The sequence below is a fragment of the Grus americana genome, chromosome 6 (assembly GCF_028858705.1).
Source record: "Grus americana isolate bGruAme1 chromosome 6, bGruAme1.mat, whole genome shotgun sequence".
Taxonomy (NCBI): domain Eukaryota; kingdom Metazoa; phylum Chordata; class Aves; order Gruiformes; family Gruidae; genus Grus; species Grus americana.
The window spans coordinates 16,556,186-16,575,407 of NC_072857.1; the positions used below are offsets into that span (position 1 = coordinate 16,556,186).

Genomic DNA, 19,222 nt, shown 5'->3' on the forward strand with positions numbered 1-19,222 from the left:
AGCGGCCCCGCCCGCCCGCGCCGTGGCTCAGTGCCGTGGCCGGAGAGCGGGTGGTGGTGGCAGTGGTGCCGGCGGAGGAGCGGTGCCGGCGGTGCTCGGGGCCTCGGCCAGCCGGGTCACTCCTGCGGCACGGCACAGCGCGGCACCGGAGCCCCGCGAGCGGCAGGTAAGGGGGGCGGTTATCCACGGGTCGGTAACGCCCGGGTTTGTTCCCGCGGTGGAGAGACCGTTGGCCGCTCATTCAGCGCCTGGGAGGGATCGGCTCCTCAGGCAGCGTCCTGGTGCCCTGAGGTTGCCTCTGCCTGCTGGAGCCTCTCAGCAAACCCGCCTAGCCCCCGTCCGTGGGCTCATCTGCTTTAAAGGGAGGGGTTTTCCTATTTTTCTGTACTGTTTCGGGTCACCTTCCACAGCGACGCGGGATGATGCCCTCAGGAGCACGGGGAGTGGAGCCCCAGCCGGGAGAAGTCACTGTAATGCTCTAAAGGTGTCGTAAATAGCAGAGAAAGCTGCTGCCGTTCTCCTGCCAGGGACCCGCGGACGGAGAATCCTCTTTCCAGGCGTGGACTTTGTCGGGAAGAGGCCGGGAACGCTGAGGTGATACCGTTTACCACGTCCCTAACATAGCCATTTTGTGCTAAAATGCCTTTTGGAAGTTTTTTTCCCCCCACTTAAAATCGCCCTCATTAAGCTCAGTATTAATTATTTAGTTGGCACAGAGGACAGCCAACGTTATTTTCCTTTCTATCCCACAGTGAAGTGACAGAGCATCTTTGTCCATTGCAGGTGATTTTAACCAGCGCTGATGCGCCCAGGATTGTATGCGTGCATGTTCTGTATCTTTCCAGGCATCTCCTCTGTCCTTTTCAACAGAAGAGATGTTTGGAAGTATATCTTAATTACGACCTGTTATTTTTGCCTTAGGGGAGATGGCTAACGTGAGAAGAGAGTGAGAATTTTTTTAAAAAGACACATATAAGTAAAGTGGGAGAATCATTGAGGCTATTTTGGCTTTCTCATTTGTTAAATGGATTTATTTACTGTTCCAAAAACATATTCTAAGGTTTAATACTTTAAATCAGAGACAATTGTAAGATAACATCTTTATCCTGAAGTTCACTGTGTTTCAAAGGAAGCTGTATACCGTCTTTTTAAGTGTAGGGAAGGGGAGGCATGGAGAAATTGTGTCCAGACTCATTCAACAAAGGGTGACAAGACAGGAATGGAATTGCCGACTTAGGCTAGTGAGGCTACCATTAGACAAAGTTGCCTTCCAGGTGGCTTAATGTTTGTAGAATACTTTAGTATTTTAAAGCACAGTATTACTTTCTGGGCACAAAAATGTGAAGCACTGTGGGTGACACTGCAAGAACATTTTCCCCCCCCTTTAATTATCTTCCACAATCTGTAGATTCCACAGATCCCCATTACCTGTCTCTGGCTGCCCTACATATCTTAGGCAGGCTGTATCAGAGTGATCATTAATTAATCCCAGGGAGAAGCACTTATCTGTGCTAGTGAACTAGATCTTCATATTCCAACCTGCCTGCCATCCTGGCTGAGCCGCAGGCCACCAAAGAAAATCCAGTGAGCCTCTTTGCTCATATGACTTGCTTGATTTCATTGTTCTTCCCAGAAAGCACTATCAAATGATTTTTCTTCCCTATCAGGATAAATTGTTCAGGTTTTGGAATTTCTCAATAGCCATAGAAAAGCTATAAATAAGAGGCTGAACATACAAGTTAAGGTTCTGTGAGTGATGAGTGGGAGGAGAAAGGAGAAAAGCATAAAGACTGGAGAGTAAGGAGGCGAGAAAAGGAGACATCCATTCCTTGGCATTCAATGGAGGGTCGCCCCTTCTGGTGCAAAATCTATCCACAAAGAACAGAGCTGAGATAACCAATGCTAACAGATGTTTTCAGCAAGGCAGTGGCTTCTGTTCACTATCATGTGGGTTGCATTTGAACCAAGGATTCAAAGTGTACCTTTGTGTGAATTGATTTTACTCCAGTGGTTGAAATTCAAAATTATTTAAGCTGAAAAGAAAAAAATCTTATTAACTAAAATAAATTTTAATCTTCTACACTTGTACTTTCTTATTCACAAAGGAATGTTCATTTTCTTTTATTGGTAGCATTAAAACATGTTGGTCTGTCACTACATGCAGCCATAGTGGTAAATTCAGTAAGCAGAAGGCTGCTCTTACATATTTATGTTATTCTATAAACTTAATGTTCAGATTCTTAATTTTTATGTGTTAGGAAATAGTGTCTGATAAGACAGCTGGGTTTGGGTTTTTTTTTTTTCCAGTATGTGTCAGCTTGCATTTGGAAGAAAATAAATCTGCACTTAAAGCCTTGGAGTCTTCATTTTCATTTTTTGAAGTTAAAAACCATCTGAATTTTTTCCTTGGTATATCTACCACTTAAAACATTAACCATTCAAAAATCAAAATGACACATTTGGGAAAAAGAATTCATCAATAGCTTTTTTCCCAGTTGTGAGCTTCTTCAAAGTTGTGGGATTAGCACATGTCATTCTTCAACATCTACTTTTTTATTTATAGATTGAAGAGGAAAAACTAGATTTCCTGTTTTTACAGCTCCCAGATTGTGTCTTGGCTTTGAATGAACTAGTTCAATTTGTTGAGATGAATAGGAAACTCTGTGTTTTCAGAAAAGGCTACTTTTGTCAAAAGCTGATTTTGTGCTTTGCCAGCCTATGGCTCAGCTATTCAGCTGATGACACCTGCCAGTCCAGTACGATGCCATGCTTTAAAAATCCTGGCAGCAATATGTACTGCCTTAATAATTCCTTATAGCCTGCTGTCCTTCAGGGGCTCTGTGCCCTCCCATAGCTCATAATCCATGTTGGCAAGAGAGAAGGTCTCAGAGTTGTTAAATACCAACCTGATGTGAGAAAACAGATGGCTCCAAATAGGGGAGAAACCTCCACAGGATCTAAACGCTGGCAGAGGTATCCCTGGGGCCAGCCATCTCAAAAGAAGGTGAGAGCAGAGGAGAATTAATGAAAAGCTTTAAGGTCAAAGGTGATTTCTGATAGAGGATTTCTGATAGCTAGCCTTCAGAAAAAATCAGACTTGCACTCCAGCTGCCTTCGTTTTCCCAGATTCCCACTCTCATGGATGCTCCATATCTTTCTTCTGGGAATCCAAATTGCATAAAGTGTAACAACAATCATTTCTCTTCCCCCCCCCCCCCCCCCCCCCCCGCCCCGATTACAAGAAATGCCTGGATTGAGCCAAAACCAAATGAAAACCAGTGTGAGTTTGTTTCCTTACCTCTCTGGACCTTGCTGTGGGATTATGCAAAAGGCCTCTTTGGAAATCCTTGCTACTTTCACCTCCTGTCTGTGCATTCTCTCCTGTGGCTGTTTTTCCCTTCATCATCTCTCACTGGCAAGTGAGAGTCTTTCTGTTTCATGGCTTCTGGTTTCCATGTCAGAACACCTCCTGGTCAGCCTCAGCTGATGGTCAGGCTCTCTGGTCAATTCATCTCTTTAGGGACTTCCCCTTTGCAAAGGTACTTTACTCTCAGTGGTATCTCGGGGGATTTCAGTCTAATGAGGAGATAATCAGAATTTTACAACCTTTCATCATTATCCCTAGGAATTTCATTTCAATTATTAAAAAAAGTACAGGAGATACTGAAGACAGATGCCCCACTCAAAGCAGAGTTTGTAGTGGAGCAAGATGTAGAATACCAGCATCAAACAGTTTGAAACTGGTACATAGCCAGATTTACTAAATAATCACACACCCCGCTAATACCGTACTAATGATACCGAAGCATTCACTTGTCTGCAATTGAAAGTGCTGCATTTTTAATACCCTGGTATCATGGATCTGTATCTGCGCTTGTATCCAATCGAGAGTCCCCTGAGCCAACTAATTCCTGCTGCTGGAGATACTGTCTAAATATCTTAGATTATATTTACTGTGCAATGCATTAAGCAATCCTGAATCACTCCCAGGGGAATCTTCCAGTTCTCTGTCTGTGCAGTTTGGCTCTTCAGCAGCTCCTGGGCTGTAGCTGGGTGTAACTCAGAGAAAGGTCTAATCTGAAGCCCCCAAATATCTTGCTCAAATAAAAACTGCAGGATGTAGTTTGGAGTTGGTATCTTTCGGATAATCATTTCCAGACTGGATTTACAATTGTGTTTTTCACTGGGCTGCATAGCTGCAAAGTCTTGCTCTCTAATTGCAGGTATTTCATGTGTGGTATCTCCTCATTTTGTCTGAGTAAAGCACTAGGGTGTTTGATCTTGCCAGCACAGCACAGGGAAGGAAAGGAGAGGAGACCAAGATGGTCAGAGATCTTCTGAGTAGGAAGGAAAGGAAAAAAAGCCTTAGGTGCTAATATAGGTCCTAGTTTTTAGTTACTGTAAAGATCAGCATGCATTAAAACATCCTGGCAAGAGCACTGCATGATTTCCTAAGGAAAGGAGACTGAGCTCTTGCAGTCCTTCACTGAAATAATCACCTGCCAGCCAGGTCTCTAGCTAGCTAGGACTGTGCTGTCTTGCATTAGCACAAGTGCTTCACACCCACCACTGGTGCTTCATGGCTTTGCAGTCTTCAAACATAGCGACTCCCAGTGTTTCTTACTTACATATGTGTGTGGGTATACACTGTGTAGAAGGTGTTTTCTCTGGAAAGGGAGGTGAGGGGCTCAAAACTCTATTTTCATGTACTACATGCTTGCTCCATTGTTACTTTTTTCTAGGCATTTGCTTGGATGCTTAGAGGGAGCACAACACCGGTTTGATGTGTGGAGCAAGCTCTTAGTGCATCTTCCAATCCCATTTAATAAAAAGGCTTCAAACTGAGGATGGATCAGGTATTATACCAATAAAAACAGATGCTACACCTGATCCCAGCCTAAGGGCACTGCTGTGGAAGCAGGATGCGGGGCTCCAGTTGGTGGGACTCACTTGCTTCAGCAGTGACCTCGTGGGTGGCGGGGGAATTATAGTGGGCACATGCTGTTTCAAGGTGCAGGATGGCCTGCTTTGGCAAATGCCGAAATGAGGGGTAGAGCGGGGGAACAAAGAGGGCTTGTCTCCACTTTATGGTTGAGATTTTTTTCCTACAAGATTTAGGGACATCTGTTAAGTTTATTCAAGATTCTTACCTAAACCACTTGAATTGCTTTGAGGAGTTCAAACCAACGTCCATTTCCAAGTCATTCTCTTTTTAAAGCCTTGGTTCTCTTTAAAGGCTAACACGCATGTGCCATTCATTGACATTTGTAGCATAGAAAAATAAATATAAGCAGATCTCATCCCTGTGGAGGCAGTGGGAAGCTCTGAGTCCTTTGTCTCAATTTCTCTTCTAGCAGTCTGGACAAAGAAATGGGAACACAACAGAGAGACAGCACTTCAAGGCTTTTGCTGTAAAAAAGGTAGAGCAGTACAGTTTGGGGATATTGAAAAAGTTGGTATACAAGAAAATTGATCGGGTATTTCATTTAATATAAAATAAAAATGCACAGCTATTCCTATATGCTGTTTCCCAGGCTTTAGTAATACTGATCTACACAGCAGTTATTATTCTATGACATTTGGAAAAGTTATGGAACAGCAGAGGAAAATAAAAAGAACTGATTCATAAAACAGATACTCTGTAAAATGTCCTTGACTTTTAAAAAAATCCTTTGAAAATGTCATCCAGAAACAATTTAGTGATACTTTGGAATGACTCTCTTCACTACTTTTTTTTTTTGGTGTTTTGGCTGTATCTGTCAGAATACTGTCAGCAAGCGTTTGGGTGTCTCATGGAGGACAGCAGGGAGAGCAAGGGGCCTGAGCCGCTCAGTATGGCACCAGGAGCCCACAAGCCCTTAATCCACACCCAAGCAAGTCTAGTCTTGCCACAGCTTCAGCGATGGTCAACCCATGCTGGCTGACGCAGTCAGGCTCATGGCGCCAGCAGGATTGGTCCAGAAGCTGCTGTGCAGCAACAGTGTGGGGCAGTTGCTGGCACTAATGCCACCTGCTGACAGGCAGGAGCCATGTGCCAGCAGTAAATCAGAAGGACCCAGCAAACCTGGGTCTGTTGGTGCTTGCCTGCAGAGATTGTGTCACTTGCCCAATCTTCCCTTTGCTTTTAGCTTGAGGTTTTAGCACCCTCTGCTCCTGAGGGGTATGTATGGGGCTGAGGGGGCTCCATTAGCAAACACCCATGAAGTTTTTGGTGGCATAAGTAATTTTACTGCGTTATCCCCTCTGCTCTGGTGTACAGTGCCATCTTCTGCTTTCGGCAGTCCAGCTCAAGGTCTGCTCCTGCTCAGATGCACACCCAGAGCATGGTCATTTTTCTTGTCTCTCTAAGAAATGAAAGTGTTTTGAAGCTTGTGGACTAAGCACGGAGGGAAAGACGGGTGTGATCTATGAGCTTTGCTGTTTGCTTTCTCCTTCCTTGCTGGGATGGTGTAGGCAGATGTTTCTCTTTGTGCCTCTTGCTATTGTTATACAGACACTTAATGCAGCCTCGCAATGGGTGACTGCCATGAGGGGTAGTTTTTCTCCTCTTCCTTAGACATTATTTCCTCTAGAGGTAGCTGCATGGTGAACCTGATAAGGGAATCCATCTGGCTAAAAATAACATTTTATTTTCTTTTAAAATACAAAAGGGTTATTGTCAGTGAGATAAATCCTCCTGTGAAGCTCACCAGCAAGCTGCACAGATGCTAGTACTGATAGGGAGGGGCTGTTCTTGCCTCACCTTCTAATGGGTCGTTCATCACAGACTTGAGTATTTGCTAGATTGAAGTAACTGCATAATCTAATTTGAGCTATTTCACCATGAAATGGAGACAGACATCCTCTGTTTCAGCAGGGTATGGTGAGGATGCATATGTGAAAGATCATGTGGAGTCACTTAGGTGTTTAAAGCAGATCCAAAGCTGTCGAGGGAGCCCTACCGTTCAGTCCTTTCCCAACATAAGGTCTGAATTAAATGTGCTTTCTTATATAGGTCTTGCCACATGTTTTTGTAGGGCTCGGGGCTGCATGTCCTGCATTAGACCAGTGCATTTTGTCATAATGTGATTGACTGGTGACAGACAGATCTGTCCTGAACAGCTGGATGCATCTGATACCATCTATTTTTCATGTGTACAATCTGCCAGCAGATAACCCCTTTAAAAATACTAGGGATTGGAAATAATCCTTTGGGTAACATGCATCCTCAGAAACACACACATGCACATGCACAAAATCAGAGGCAGGGTTGGGTGGAGAAGGAATTGGGAATGGGAAGGCTATGGCGTAAAAGGAGCTGGCAAAGGACAGTCCATGGCTGGGGAGCTCTCTCTCAACGTAGGTCTCTGGGGTAAATTTCCCCTTATCTCTTCCTCACCCAGGATAACTCACAGTGCTTCTAAAGCACAGGTTGTTTTTTGTTTCTGCAGATAACCCCTGCATGATGTGAGTGAAGACACAGTGCCAGTTCTTCTTCTGTGTTGTATGTTTTATGTGACTATAAAAATAAAAATTGATGCTCCTCACTGCTTACCGTCTACAATTTCTCCTCTCATGTCTGCTCTGAGCAGTCATAAAAAGGTTACTTGTGCTGTAGCAGGGATTTAAGATCAAGGATTTTATTAGCTTGCGGGAAGGCTCTTCCTTCTTGTCTGCATTCAAACCAGGTAATTTCTCTTCTGTTAGCAGCAGGATCAAACCCTGAAAACCAATGGAAAAAACTTCCTTTGACCTAAATGATGCAAGGCCAAGCTTTTAAGCTCCTGTTTTATGTGTCAAAGACTAATACTGTCATGGGAAGCGTAAGTAGCAGTAGCTTTCCTGCATAGTAACAGAAGACTGTGCTTCTAAAAATTCCTCTACAGAGTGTTTTTGCAGAGCTGCCTCCCCAGGGTTCTCCATCTGTTTTCACATGGAGATTAATAACAAATTGTTTGGCTAATAAACTGCTCCCTGCTGCCTCTGAAATTTGACCATTTCTTTTCCTTCCCTCCCATGGACAGTTATTAGATTCCTGTCTGCCCCTGTACTCCTATGTGGGAGACATCACCAATATTAGATGCACAGCAATTGTCATGCTTCAGCTTCACAGCAAGGCTTTTAAGGGGGGAAGATCTTGGTGTACGGCTGAAAGCATTGGTGCTGTGGACAGCTGTGTAGTGCTGAGGGCTGGCCTTGTTCTTACAGGATGTGAAGAAAAGGAAGAGAGAAAGAAATAAGCTTTGCGTACACTGCTGTGATTTCTGCAAGAGCCCATTTTTTGTTTGCAGCTATGGAGAAAAGATTCCCAGGAAAAATGGGACTGCAGTGTGAACCTGAGTGATTCACCAGCATCCCTGTGGGATGTGGGGCTGATGGTGTTTTGAAGTGCTGTGTTCAGAAGGTCTGGACCAGGTGGCAGAGGGTATCCCAGCTGCTCCATTGGCAGATGAGAAAAGAATAAACATCTGCTGTGAAAACAGGCTTCGGATCAGGAGGGATCTTTGTGATCTTTCAATCTGACTGCTCCCTAATACAAGCCAGAAGACTTTCCCACATTAACACCTCTTCTGGTCAAGTACTGGTGACCAAACTGCTGCCAAGATACCCAGTCCAGATTTGGAAGTTTCCCGTGATGGGACAACTCTCCACAGCCCTCCATGATGTATATCAAGTGACATCTACCCACTTTGTTAAAACACCTACCTAACGTCTGCCCTGTATTTGTATCCTTCATCTTTTTATCTAACAGCATCCTCCTCTGCTGGAAATAGGGGTTGTCTTCTCCATGTTTTTGTTGCTGATGTAGCCAGACTGACATCAGATTTTACCTCCTTGTGCCTTAAACAGAATAATCTGGACTCCTTCACTTCCTTATCCCAAAGGCTCTGACCCAGTTACAGCAGTAGCGCTTCTTAGGGGCTTGCCCCCATATTGCCCATTTCCTCCCCTCTTCTCAGCTCAGGAGCAAGAGGAGAAGAAACTGAGCTGCCACCCCTTGATAACCCTGGTGTTGAGGTGTTTCTTGCTAGTCCTGGTGATAACTCACACTGGCAACAGCTGCTGTAGTGAGGGTGAGAACGTCAGACATACATAGCAAAATAATTCAGGTATCATAAGCATCCTCTGGTCATTAATCAGCATCCTGCCTGCCTGGTGAGCACAAGAACTGGACATAGGTTTCCAGTAGCAATCCTACACGTGCCATATTCAAACGTAAACATCACCGTGCTCCTCCTCACATAGTCAAGGTTGACATAGTCCTTTAGGGTTTGGCATCACACTGAGAACTGACATTAGCTTATCATCTACTGTGGGTTTAACCAAGGTCACAGCTGGATAAACTTCTAAGAAAAAAATGCCCAACCACAAATCTTTGCCTGTAGTTTTGGGTTATTGGCAACTCATCCCCCTTTCAAGGCAGTAGGGACTGAGCATGGAACTACAGCCAGGAACTTTGGGAATCTAATCCCAAATCAACTTCCGTGTCTCCAGACTTTTAGTAGATCATCCCAGCAGTGATGCTTTTGGCTTCTCTGTGACTCCAGGCCTGCTTTCTTTTCACCATATCTGGGAGGGGAATCTCACTGTTGTCTCAGCAGCTCATTAGGCTCAATTAGGTGATTTTAGGATTTCATAGAGGCAAAACATGAAGTTTTATTGTCGATCCTCAGAGAAAAATGCTAGAGCCTATTGTACCTCCTGGATGAATTTACTAGAAAGAGTGAGCTTATTTCATAGAATAAATTTATTCCATTTCCCCATAAAGGCATTTTTAAAAAACACTGAATGAAAGCTTACGTGAATTCCAATGGATGTGAAGACATCTCGGATTCCTGCCAGTGTTAACACAGTAAGAGCCAGAGCTTGCTATCTTTGAAGTCAGTGGATGGTTTGCTTTGGAGTTAAAAGGGGGAAGTGGAAAGCAAAGCACTAGATTTCACTGTGAAGGTTCTTGCATATCTCATTCCTCTTTTATATTATGGTACATGGAAAACTGCCTGTCTGCACACTGCTTCCAAACAGATGTAAAGGCCACGTTCCTCAGGCAGATGAGGTACAAGAACTGTCTTGAGGAATGGCTTCTCATTAGCTCATTTATGGGTTTTTCTGGAGGGGGGCGGAGGTGATGAGATGTTTCACCTAGAGACTCAAAGGAGGCAAAATTCCCTTATTTTGCTTCGCTCTCTGTTAAGCTTGGACTTTGGGATGGGAGGAGAATGCACAGGCAGTGATCTTGAAAAACCCTCACACTGAACCATGCTTATTTGGTACACCAGACCGGGGCATTCATTATCACTGCCCCTCTTTGTTCTTTCTTCCCTTGATCAACAGTGGAATGTTTAAACTGAGTTGCTTCTTGGCAGTTCTAAAGTCCAACACTTGACATGGCAGTAAGGGGACAGTATTTGCAGTAAATTTAGTATTTTACAGAGCTGTTTTCCAGTATGTCTGCAAATTTAGGCATACATTTTTGCATGGCAGGTGTAAACTCAGATGGCAATCTAAACAGTCTGTTTCCAGCCATACTTTAGAAGTAGTCCAATTTCTGGGGTATGCTGAATCTTGATTTTTTGAATTCCATTTTATGTGTTGTCCAATCACCAGAGAAGATTTATTTTCTATAATGGAAAAAATAATCTGAATTGTTGAGTTCTTTAAAGCCGTGTAGAGCCAACTGGCCACAGTCTTAGGTGTTAAAGTGATACAACCAAAAGTTGTGTTTGTATGTGAGTGTGAGTGTATGAGGCATAAATACTTGATCTAAAGTTCTGCAACAAATTTCAAAACAAACCAGCAAAATCTTCTATCTGTGGGAAGACCAGGACCATACTGCCAAATCTAAAAATGCTCAATTTTTTTCTAGCATCTGTTCAAGTAAAACAATTTCCCCAGCATTGTGTGTGGGCTATAAATTATGATAACTGTGTTTCTTAGTTTCCTGTTAAAGAGATGACTCAGATACTAGGTAGAAGCTTAAATACTGGTCATGTGCATTCTTTTAAATATAAATGTTCATGTAAATGTTCAACAGAGCTCTTCAGAGTTGTTAAAACATTATTCAGTGTATTCAGATTTGTACCTAAATACTTCATGAATACCTGGCACAGTCAGTATCTTAAATGTTATGAAATCTGAGAACCATTAATCCTGTGTCTTCCTCGTTCATGGAGCAGGATTTGTCTGCCTTGATGCATGTTTAATTATATGTTTTTTACTTAGGCAGCTTTCCCATAGAGAAGAGTGTCACTTGATATTGCTGTTAGTTTTGCTTCAAAGAGGAGTAAAAAACTAAGCCCTTATATTTGTTACAAAGATTTGTGAAGATTTGGGTTGTTTTCCCTGCGCAATTAGAAGACTTTGCTGTGGTTTCCAATTCCCTCCTCAGTGAAGTCATCTGAATTGTAATTTTGCTTTAAATCTACTGTGTATACTGTATTTTTAAGGTTTGACAGCACTACATAATGCTAAATTGGTAAGGTTTGAAACATCGTTCATTTTGACATAATTTGTAGTAATTTGACATTACTTTTTGTAATATCCTTCCAATGGGCAGTAAATCAGAAGACACTCAAAATGAGAAAGGCTGGCACCAATATAGCTGCTGTAATGCAGGATGAGCGCAGTGTTCCTGCTGCAGTTGTCTCTGATCTAGGCCAGGCCCTTAAATCAGTCAACTTCTTTTTCATCTATGGTTTCATTTCTTCATTCTCATGCATGTGGGCCAAAAGTATTGTCTTCTGTTTGCTTCTGGCATTGCAGAGGAATGTTAAATTCACCCAGTAAGCTGTGCTTGTTTAGTCTCTTCTTATAAATGTTAATACTCTTTCCTTTTCCAGTAGCTTTGGTTTGTTATATTTAAAATTTGAACCTGAGAATCATGATTAGGTGATATTACAAAACATATATCCATGTAATAAAATTGATGTTCAGGACAGTAATAAGGATCTTCAGATGACATTTAAACCAGTTTGAAGTAACCCTTTGTAGGAAAATTCTGGCAATTTTTTTTCTGCTTGGTAAGAAAAAGACACTTTTTTCAGCCTTCTCTCTTGTTTTAGGCTGGGAATGGAGTGCATAGTTTGGATGTCAGCAGTGGGACATCTTACCAAAACAAAGCATCCATGGGACCATTGCCTAATCAATGACTTCTAAGTGCAGAGCTGTTAGATTGGAAACAAGTGCTACAAGATGCCAAGTGAGGTGCTTGAGAGCAGCAGTGGGATGGAGGAGACTGTGCAGAAGGAGAGCAAATCTGGAAGCCAGAGCCCTCACCATGGCTCCGTGAGAAGGGCTGTGGCAACCACTGTCACCTTTGATGGGGAAGCCACTATGGACCGGAGGAAAAAGAAGAAGAAAGAGTCCCGTCCCGAGTCAATAATAGTGTATCGGTCAGACAATGAGAATAAGGTGGAAGAAGAACAGGCAGATGAAGAAGGAGGAGAAAGGAGCTCTGAGGAAGGCTCCAAGTTCCTGGGTCAATCCATGGCAGATGGTATGTATTCCTGGGAACACCCACTTTCTATAAACTTCTTTTGATGCCAGCATGCACTAAGGTCAAATGGAAGTGACTGTGGGACCAACCCTCTCCAAGACTGCAGGCAAGGAGAGCTTGAGTTCATACATGAAAACACTCCGAAATGAAAAGCATTACAGGCTGATTTGGAGTGTTTCCTGCAGTTCTTTGTGGAGGTTGGTTGTTGCCGCACTCTTAGTTTTAAATGTATGTGCTGGCTGGGGTTGATCCAGAAAAATGCTGAGCGTACTTTAAGCCAATGATGCTGTGATCAAGCCCCTCTCCATGTCTAAAACAACTGCCTGCTAAGTGAAAGGATGGAAGCAGATGGATTTAGTGGATCTACCTGCGACAGGGAGTTTTACTCATTATCTAGGATTTGCTGTTGCCTTCTGTTTGCATATTCTCAGCACAGCTTCCTCTTTAAGAATGATTATTTGGCGAGATCATCATGGAGCCACTATCACGTCTGATGTCTGTCCTGGAGACCCTTGCAGGGAAGATGTGTGAGAGGCAGGTCCTATGGCTAATCCTCTTGTGAGTCAGCAGTGCAGGCTAAGAGGGGCTTAAATGTGAATGCATGCTCCTAGTCCCTCAGCCGCACCAGATTCCCCCACGATCCCAACCCTATCCTCATGGCTTATCTGCTGCCTTCCTATTTTTGTGGGCCACTTCAAACTGCTCATCCTCCTTTTAAGAGCTTCTGAAGACCTCCTTCCAAGCTAGTCAGAATTAAGACCAGGAGGAAGCATATTTTAGACCCATGGAAGAATTTATGGTCAGTACCACTGCAGGGATCATCCTAAACCAATGTCACTTATAAGCTAAGGCGGTCTGTTTGTGACTTTAACACACATCCCAACCCTTTCCTGTTTGGTGCCTTTGTTGATCCCTTCAAATGCAATTACATAAGAGTTTGTAAGTTTTTTCTAAACTTTGAAAATTAATTTGGATTGAGATATAGTACAAATGTAAAGCAAAATACTAGCTATTCGAGTATAATTCCATGTGTGGATGTGCTTATTCCAGAACAAGAGTCTTAGTCATATTTATCTAACTCACCCCAAGTGTTCATGCTGTTCAGGGATAAATCTATGAGAAAACAGGCAAACCATTTTTGTTTCAGTTACTCTGTCTCATCTCTTTCTCATATACTCCTGCAGCACTTTCCCTTCACATATTGTCCCCAGTGCAGATGCTGGAGTCTTCTCCCTTGTGATTTCTGTCATCTGGAATTCCTATCTTCTCCCTCATTAGCTATTCTTCCATTGTCTTCTGTGATAATCTTCTTCATACTGCATTGCTTCTTGTGTTCCCTCTTTTTTTAATTTAACTATAACTCCATATGCATTATCTAATTGTCTTTGGTGTCTTTGGGGATTTACACAAAATACTCCATACAGAAAATAAATCTAATGTTGATGAGTTTATCTGTGTTTGTAGGTGCCTGGAACATGCCTTTAGACAGCCGATATGTCACCTTGACTGGGACAATCACCAGGGGAAAGAAGAAGGGTCAGATGGTGGACATCCATGTCACACTAACGGACAAAGAGCTGCAGGAACTGGCTAAGTCAAAGGAACCTCCTAAAGAGGATGTGCTTGAGAAGAAGAAGAAATGTGATGTTGGGCTGGACAGAGGACCCCACATTGTCCTCTGGACCATCATCTGCCTCCCCATCATTTTTGTAGTGTCCTTCGTGGTTTCATTCTACTATGGAACCATTACATGGTACAACATCTTCTTGGTGTACAACGAAGAGAGGACCTTCTGGCACAAAATTACTTTTTGTCCCTTTTTGATCATCTTCTACCCAATTATAATTATGGTTGTGTCTTTTTCCCTAGGCCTGTACTCAGCTGTGGTCCAGGTAGCATGGTCCTTTGGGTACTGGTGGCATGCTGTCAGGGATATGGAGAAAGGCTTCTGTGGCTGGCTCTGCAGCAAGCTGGGTTTGGAAGATTGTTCTCCATACAGCATTGTTGAGCTGCTAGATTCTGACAATATCTCAGGTAGTCTCTCTGGCAAGAGCTCTGCGCAGGGGGTTGAGACCTCGGCAGTATGAGCCTTTGTCCTGGCTGACTATTTTGGTCATATGTGAGTGGTTTTCACCTAGAAAATAACACGCTGGGTTTTTTTTTTTAATATATATATATATATATATATAAACACAAACTTAATGAATAAAATATTGGGCTGGGAGTGCTCTTTAAATATCACAGAATGCAAGTGTGTTAGCTTCACATGGTCTGGGTGGGGAGGTGCATGGCTCTCCAAGGATTTGTCGTCTTGTTTTAGCTAATTACAACTTCTGGGAATGGTGAGAAAATCCAGGTCCGTGGGGCTTGAGCTCTTTGTGGGGTGGCAGAGATATATGCTGAAAAGTCCACTTCTGTAAAGTTAGACTTTAGGGAATGGGACATAACAGTGACCTGTCGACTCAGTGAAAAGAAGTCTCTACTACGGTATGACCTTCAGGAGCTAAGAAATCATTCAGAGGTGAAGGCTAAATCGCAAAATGCGATGTTCCTGTGGCTTTCCTAGAAAGGGTCCTTTTCCAGTCCTTCCGACAAGTGCAGCAAACCTTCCAGGTAGGCTAACAGCTTAGACACTGTCAGAGTTTGAAAAATAGACCTCTACAAAAAGTTATGCCCAGCTTTTCACTGGGAGAGGACAGCATAGCCTCTGACAAAGACATGTGAGCTCTATGCTGACCTGAAATGCACCCATCACATGATGGAAGAGCAGGGCATGCCCTGTAATGCGGTGTGTAGGGACCTGATGGGCCTGTCACCAAGCACCTTCAGGAGACAGAAGGTGCACAGATAGGTGCTTAGGACACACTTGCATTTGGTGTCTTGATAGGTGCACTGCTGGGAAGGAATGGGCAGCAGGAGTCGTACGCAGTGTGCAGTGCAAACTGTTGCATTATAAGGAAGAAACTTCTGCTCTGAGGAAAGGTGATCAGTTTGCATGTCACTGCAATGCAAGTGTGGACTGGCAGCACCTGTACTTGGGGGAGTGGAGTGGAAGGTGCTCAGGATGGGAAGGTCTCACTGAGAGAGTCATTCTGGTTTTCAAGTTGCTCTTACGGAAGAGCTGCTGGACCTTCCCTTTCAGAACAGGGGTGTCCTGAGCCCATGTCTGCTAGTGCCAGTGCAAACTGCATTAGTGCCTCAGCTCTGGAAATCTGCATCCCACACACACTTCCTGGTTTAATTATATGGAAGAGCAATGGATTATACATCCTCCTCCCCTTATGTCTCATTTTCATAAGTGGTTTCCCTCCTTTTGGGATTTTTGGCTCCCAGACCAGGCTGAGGTGGCCGTATTAGGCTGAATAAATTTAAATTGTATCTTTAAAACAATGACTAGCAGAGTTCTTTTTCTGGATTGACTATTGGGGTTTTGGCCTAAGGAGGACACAAGGAAAATAAGAGAGAGGTATAACAGACTCTAACGGAGACTGATTTACATGTCTGAAACATGATCAATTTTCTGAGTGCTCTAGTTCAGCTGGTGCTGCTAGAAAGTCTGGCTCAGCCCCAACCCAGAGGAGCCCACCATTTGCATGCGTGTAGGTAGATAATTTGTAGTGTGCAGTCAGGCAGGCTGCACAGTCACTCATGTCCGTATAGGTGTTTCACTTCCCCAGTCTCCCTACCAGAGGGGGAGCTGCTGTAGTTCTAGCATAGTAAAGAGAAGCATTCAGAAGCTGGATTTCACAGGAAATAATGCTTCATGTGGCACTTCAAGGATGAGGTCAAAACTACACTGACTGGCTGTCCTAGTTAGGACATCTGGGAAGCCGTGAGAAAGAAATAAAGTCCCTGCTGCATCCTTGGTCCATCCCCTTCTGGGAGATCCAGCCAAAGGAGCCTCTTAGTGCTGGCTTGAGGATTAACGGTGTGAATAATGTACAAGCCAAATATCAAGAGCAGGTTTGGCCCCACAGTTTACAGGTACAGCCAGGCTGTGTTTGTTGCTTCCTGATGCGCAGCTTTTATTTTTACTGGTCAAGTCTTTAAAGGCAATGACTAACTTCCAGCAAAAATAAATAAATAAATAAATAGACCCCAACCTGTGAGGCAATGGCAGGTGATTCAGAGGGGTTCAAAGAGGCTGACATGCCTGGCACCAGTTCAAGCAGTGAAATGCCTTTCACAGGGCTTTTTCAATCGGGGAGCTTGATATGCCTCTGAATTAATGGAGAAGCTGAGGACAAGTCATGCCAGTGCTGGCAGTCTGTAGTGACCCAGCGCAGCCACTCTACTTAATACTCCTCCACATGGAAATCGCAGGCTCACATAGCTGGAGGGTGGGAAGAAATGATGCTTATCAAGCATTAATGGGAAGGAAGGCCCCTGGCAACTGTTCTCACACTTTGCCTAGAGGGACGCTGCTGGCGTGAAAGGAGTGGATTGTGTATCTTGGCCCCAACATGGAGCAAACAAGCGGGTTTGGGGAAAGGATGGCTGGCAAGTGTGCATTGCTGCAGAGAGAGAAAACCCAATTCAGCTGTCACCGCCAAACAGCAGCTGTTCAAGGCTGGACGAAAGGCTGGGGTCAGTAGCACAAAGAGCCTTCAGCTTACAGAGGGCTCAAATGACGAATACTAGCTCATTACAGAATACAGCCATGTGAAATGTCTGCTGAGCTGCAGGATTTGCTTTCAGGATTGCAAACGGCCTGCCAGAGTGGAGACAAAACCAAATCTGTGCCTCTTACTGCTATGTAGACACAAAGGAGTGTCAGAGAAGGCGTAGTATGCTCCCTCTGCCATGGCAGCTATGCTTCTGGGTTTGGAGGCCACCTTTTTGGGGATATACTGGAACAATCCATCATATGTTTTCTACTTCTTTAGACTTAACCAAGCTTGCCTCTGCTCCTGCCAAAGTCAGGGTGTTCTGCCATTGATTTTGGTGGGGGCTAGTTTAAGCTTGGGGTTAATTCTGGTGCTATTTGTAAAAGTTTTATTCAAACTTTTCTCAAAACAACTCTGGATAGCTTTCTCTCTTGCCCGTTATCTCCCGGAGCGGTTTGCCTGCTGCAAAATATATAATCATTATCAATTGTTGTAACAGAAAAAAAGCACAATTTCTGTCTTGTTCTACCCTTGCTTTCAGAAACTCACAAGTAATTTCTGCTTACGTGACACTGTTAAACTGCAGGGAATTCCAGTTATTCTGATTGTTGAGTGTGTTTCTGGCTGCTCTAGTCTGGATTTTTTTTTTTTAAGACAGTGTGTGTTTGCTGATTGTTATTTTTAATTGCATTCCCTTTTCCCATCCTTGCTGGCCTGGGTGGAGAATAAAGATGTACATGGCTTTAGAAGAGTGTTGTTCTCATGCTTCTGCTTGACTTTGTGTTAAAAACAGTTCTGTGGGATGGACACAGTCATTCTATGCTGATAATTGATTACAAGTCAATTATCTTTGAAGAACCACTTTAAAGTGCGTCTGAAATGGGTCTCACTTTTACCTCTTGTTAACCTGTGCCTATCCAGAACTGTCAGATCTCTGGACTCTGGGTTCTTCTTTGCTTCATAGCACACAAACAAAACCTTTTGATTTAATTTCACTCATTGAGTATCTGTTTGGCTTTAGCCTCAAGGATCTGTAGGGAGGGACACACTTCCACACCAAAATAGGATGTACATTTAACTCTGCAAACATGGTCTGTGTGTCTGTGACTTGGAGCTGCTATTTACAGCTGTGCTGGGAAGATTTCTTATAGCTCCTAAGTACTCCACATATGTCTCTGATAAGTCAAAGGAGAATCTACCAATACAGTTCTTTGAGGTGTTTAAATATTAAATTACACCCTCTATGCTCTCCTACACAGTCTTACTACAGTTCCACCTAGCACTGGGCAAACACTTATTTGACATTTTCTTTCTTCCAAGAAGGAGACATGGATCTTTGGAAAACCCAAATGAAACTCCTAGACAAGGGCTAGCACAGCTTCAGTGTAACATCTCTTTGAGCCAAAAGGCTACCTGCACATGATTTCCTCAAACTGGCAGTGCCACGTCCAATGCAACAGCCAGAAATACCAGGAAGGTGCTGTTGGTGTGATGCCTGCTGCAAACATTGCCAAGGGAACAGGATTCCCTGCGTGGTGGATGACATTGCGGACTTCCCACCCCCAGCAAAGAACCTGGTGAATGACACTCGGCTTCCTGGTGTGGCAGGGTGGGATGGAGGTAGTGAGCCCAAAGAATTAGCTCATTAGCCTTTGCAGTTCTCACCTTTGAAGCACAAGGTAATAATTTTGTAAGACAATGGTTAGCAGTGGGAGAGGCTCCTACTGAAGACCTTTGCACCAGGCAAAACACACTTGTATGACTGCACCATGTATTTCACCAGAAGAGAAGGTGCTAATTCTGCCTGCTGACTTACCTGTCCCATTCAGTTTCTTTGAGAAGTGAAACAATCACAGTGTGAACTGTGCTTTTAACCACATTTAGTCCCTTGAATTCACCTTTCTAATCCCCTGGGACAGTGCTTTGCATCCTGAGGCCAGGATCCTGCAATTCCTCACTCTTGAGACTATCAGCAGGGGCTGCTCCATGGATCCACGTGGCCACCCCCATGGATACCTTTTCGAAGCTGCAAGCACTAGTTAAGAAAAGCAACTCCAATCTTATCTTCACATCGAAGCATGCAATTACATTAGTGTTAAAGAGAGAAAATAAGGATGCACAGCCCATGTTCTTGCCCTGT

General features: G+C 43.7%; 1 protein-coding gene across 2 annotated transcripts; it reads left to right on the plus strand.

Moving 5' to 3' along the window:
- The first annotated feature begins 4 nt into the window (after window positions 1-4).
- TMEM169 (transmembrane protein 169) lies at window positions 5-17,818 on the plus strand. 2 transcript variants are annotated; one of them, XM_054830258.1, is made up of 4 exons: window positions 5-166; window positions 411-594; window positions 12,042-12,475; window positions 13,940-17,818. In XM_054830258.1, the coding sequence occupies exons 3-4, from the start codon at window positions 12,172-12,174 to the stop codon at window positions 14,560-14,562; spliced, it is 927 nt and encodes a 308-aa protein (XP_054686233.1). In that variant the 5' UTR covers window positions 5-166; window positions 411-594; window positions 12,042-12,171; the 3' UTR covers window positions 14,563-17,818. The 2 variants fall into 2 exon arrangements, with proteins under 2 accessions (XP_054686233.1, XP_054686234.1); XM_054830259.1 differs by lacking the exon at window positions 411-594.
- Window positions 17,819-19,222: the final 1,404 nt, after the last annotated feature.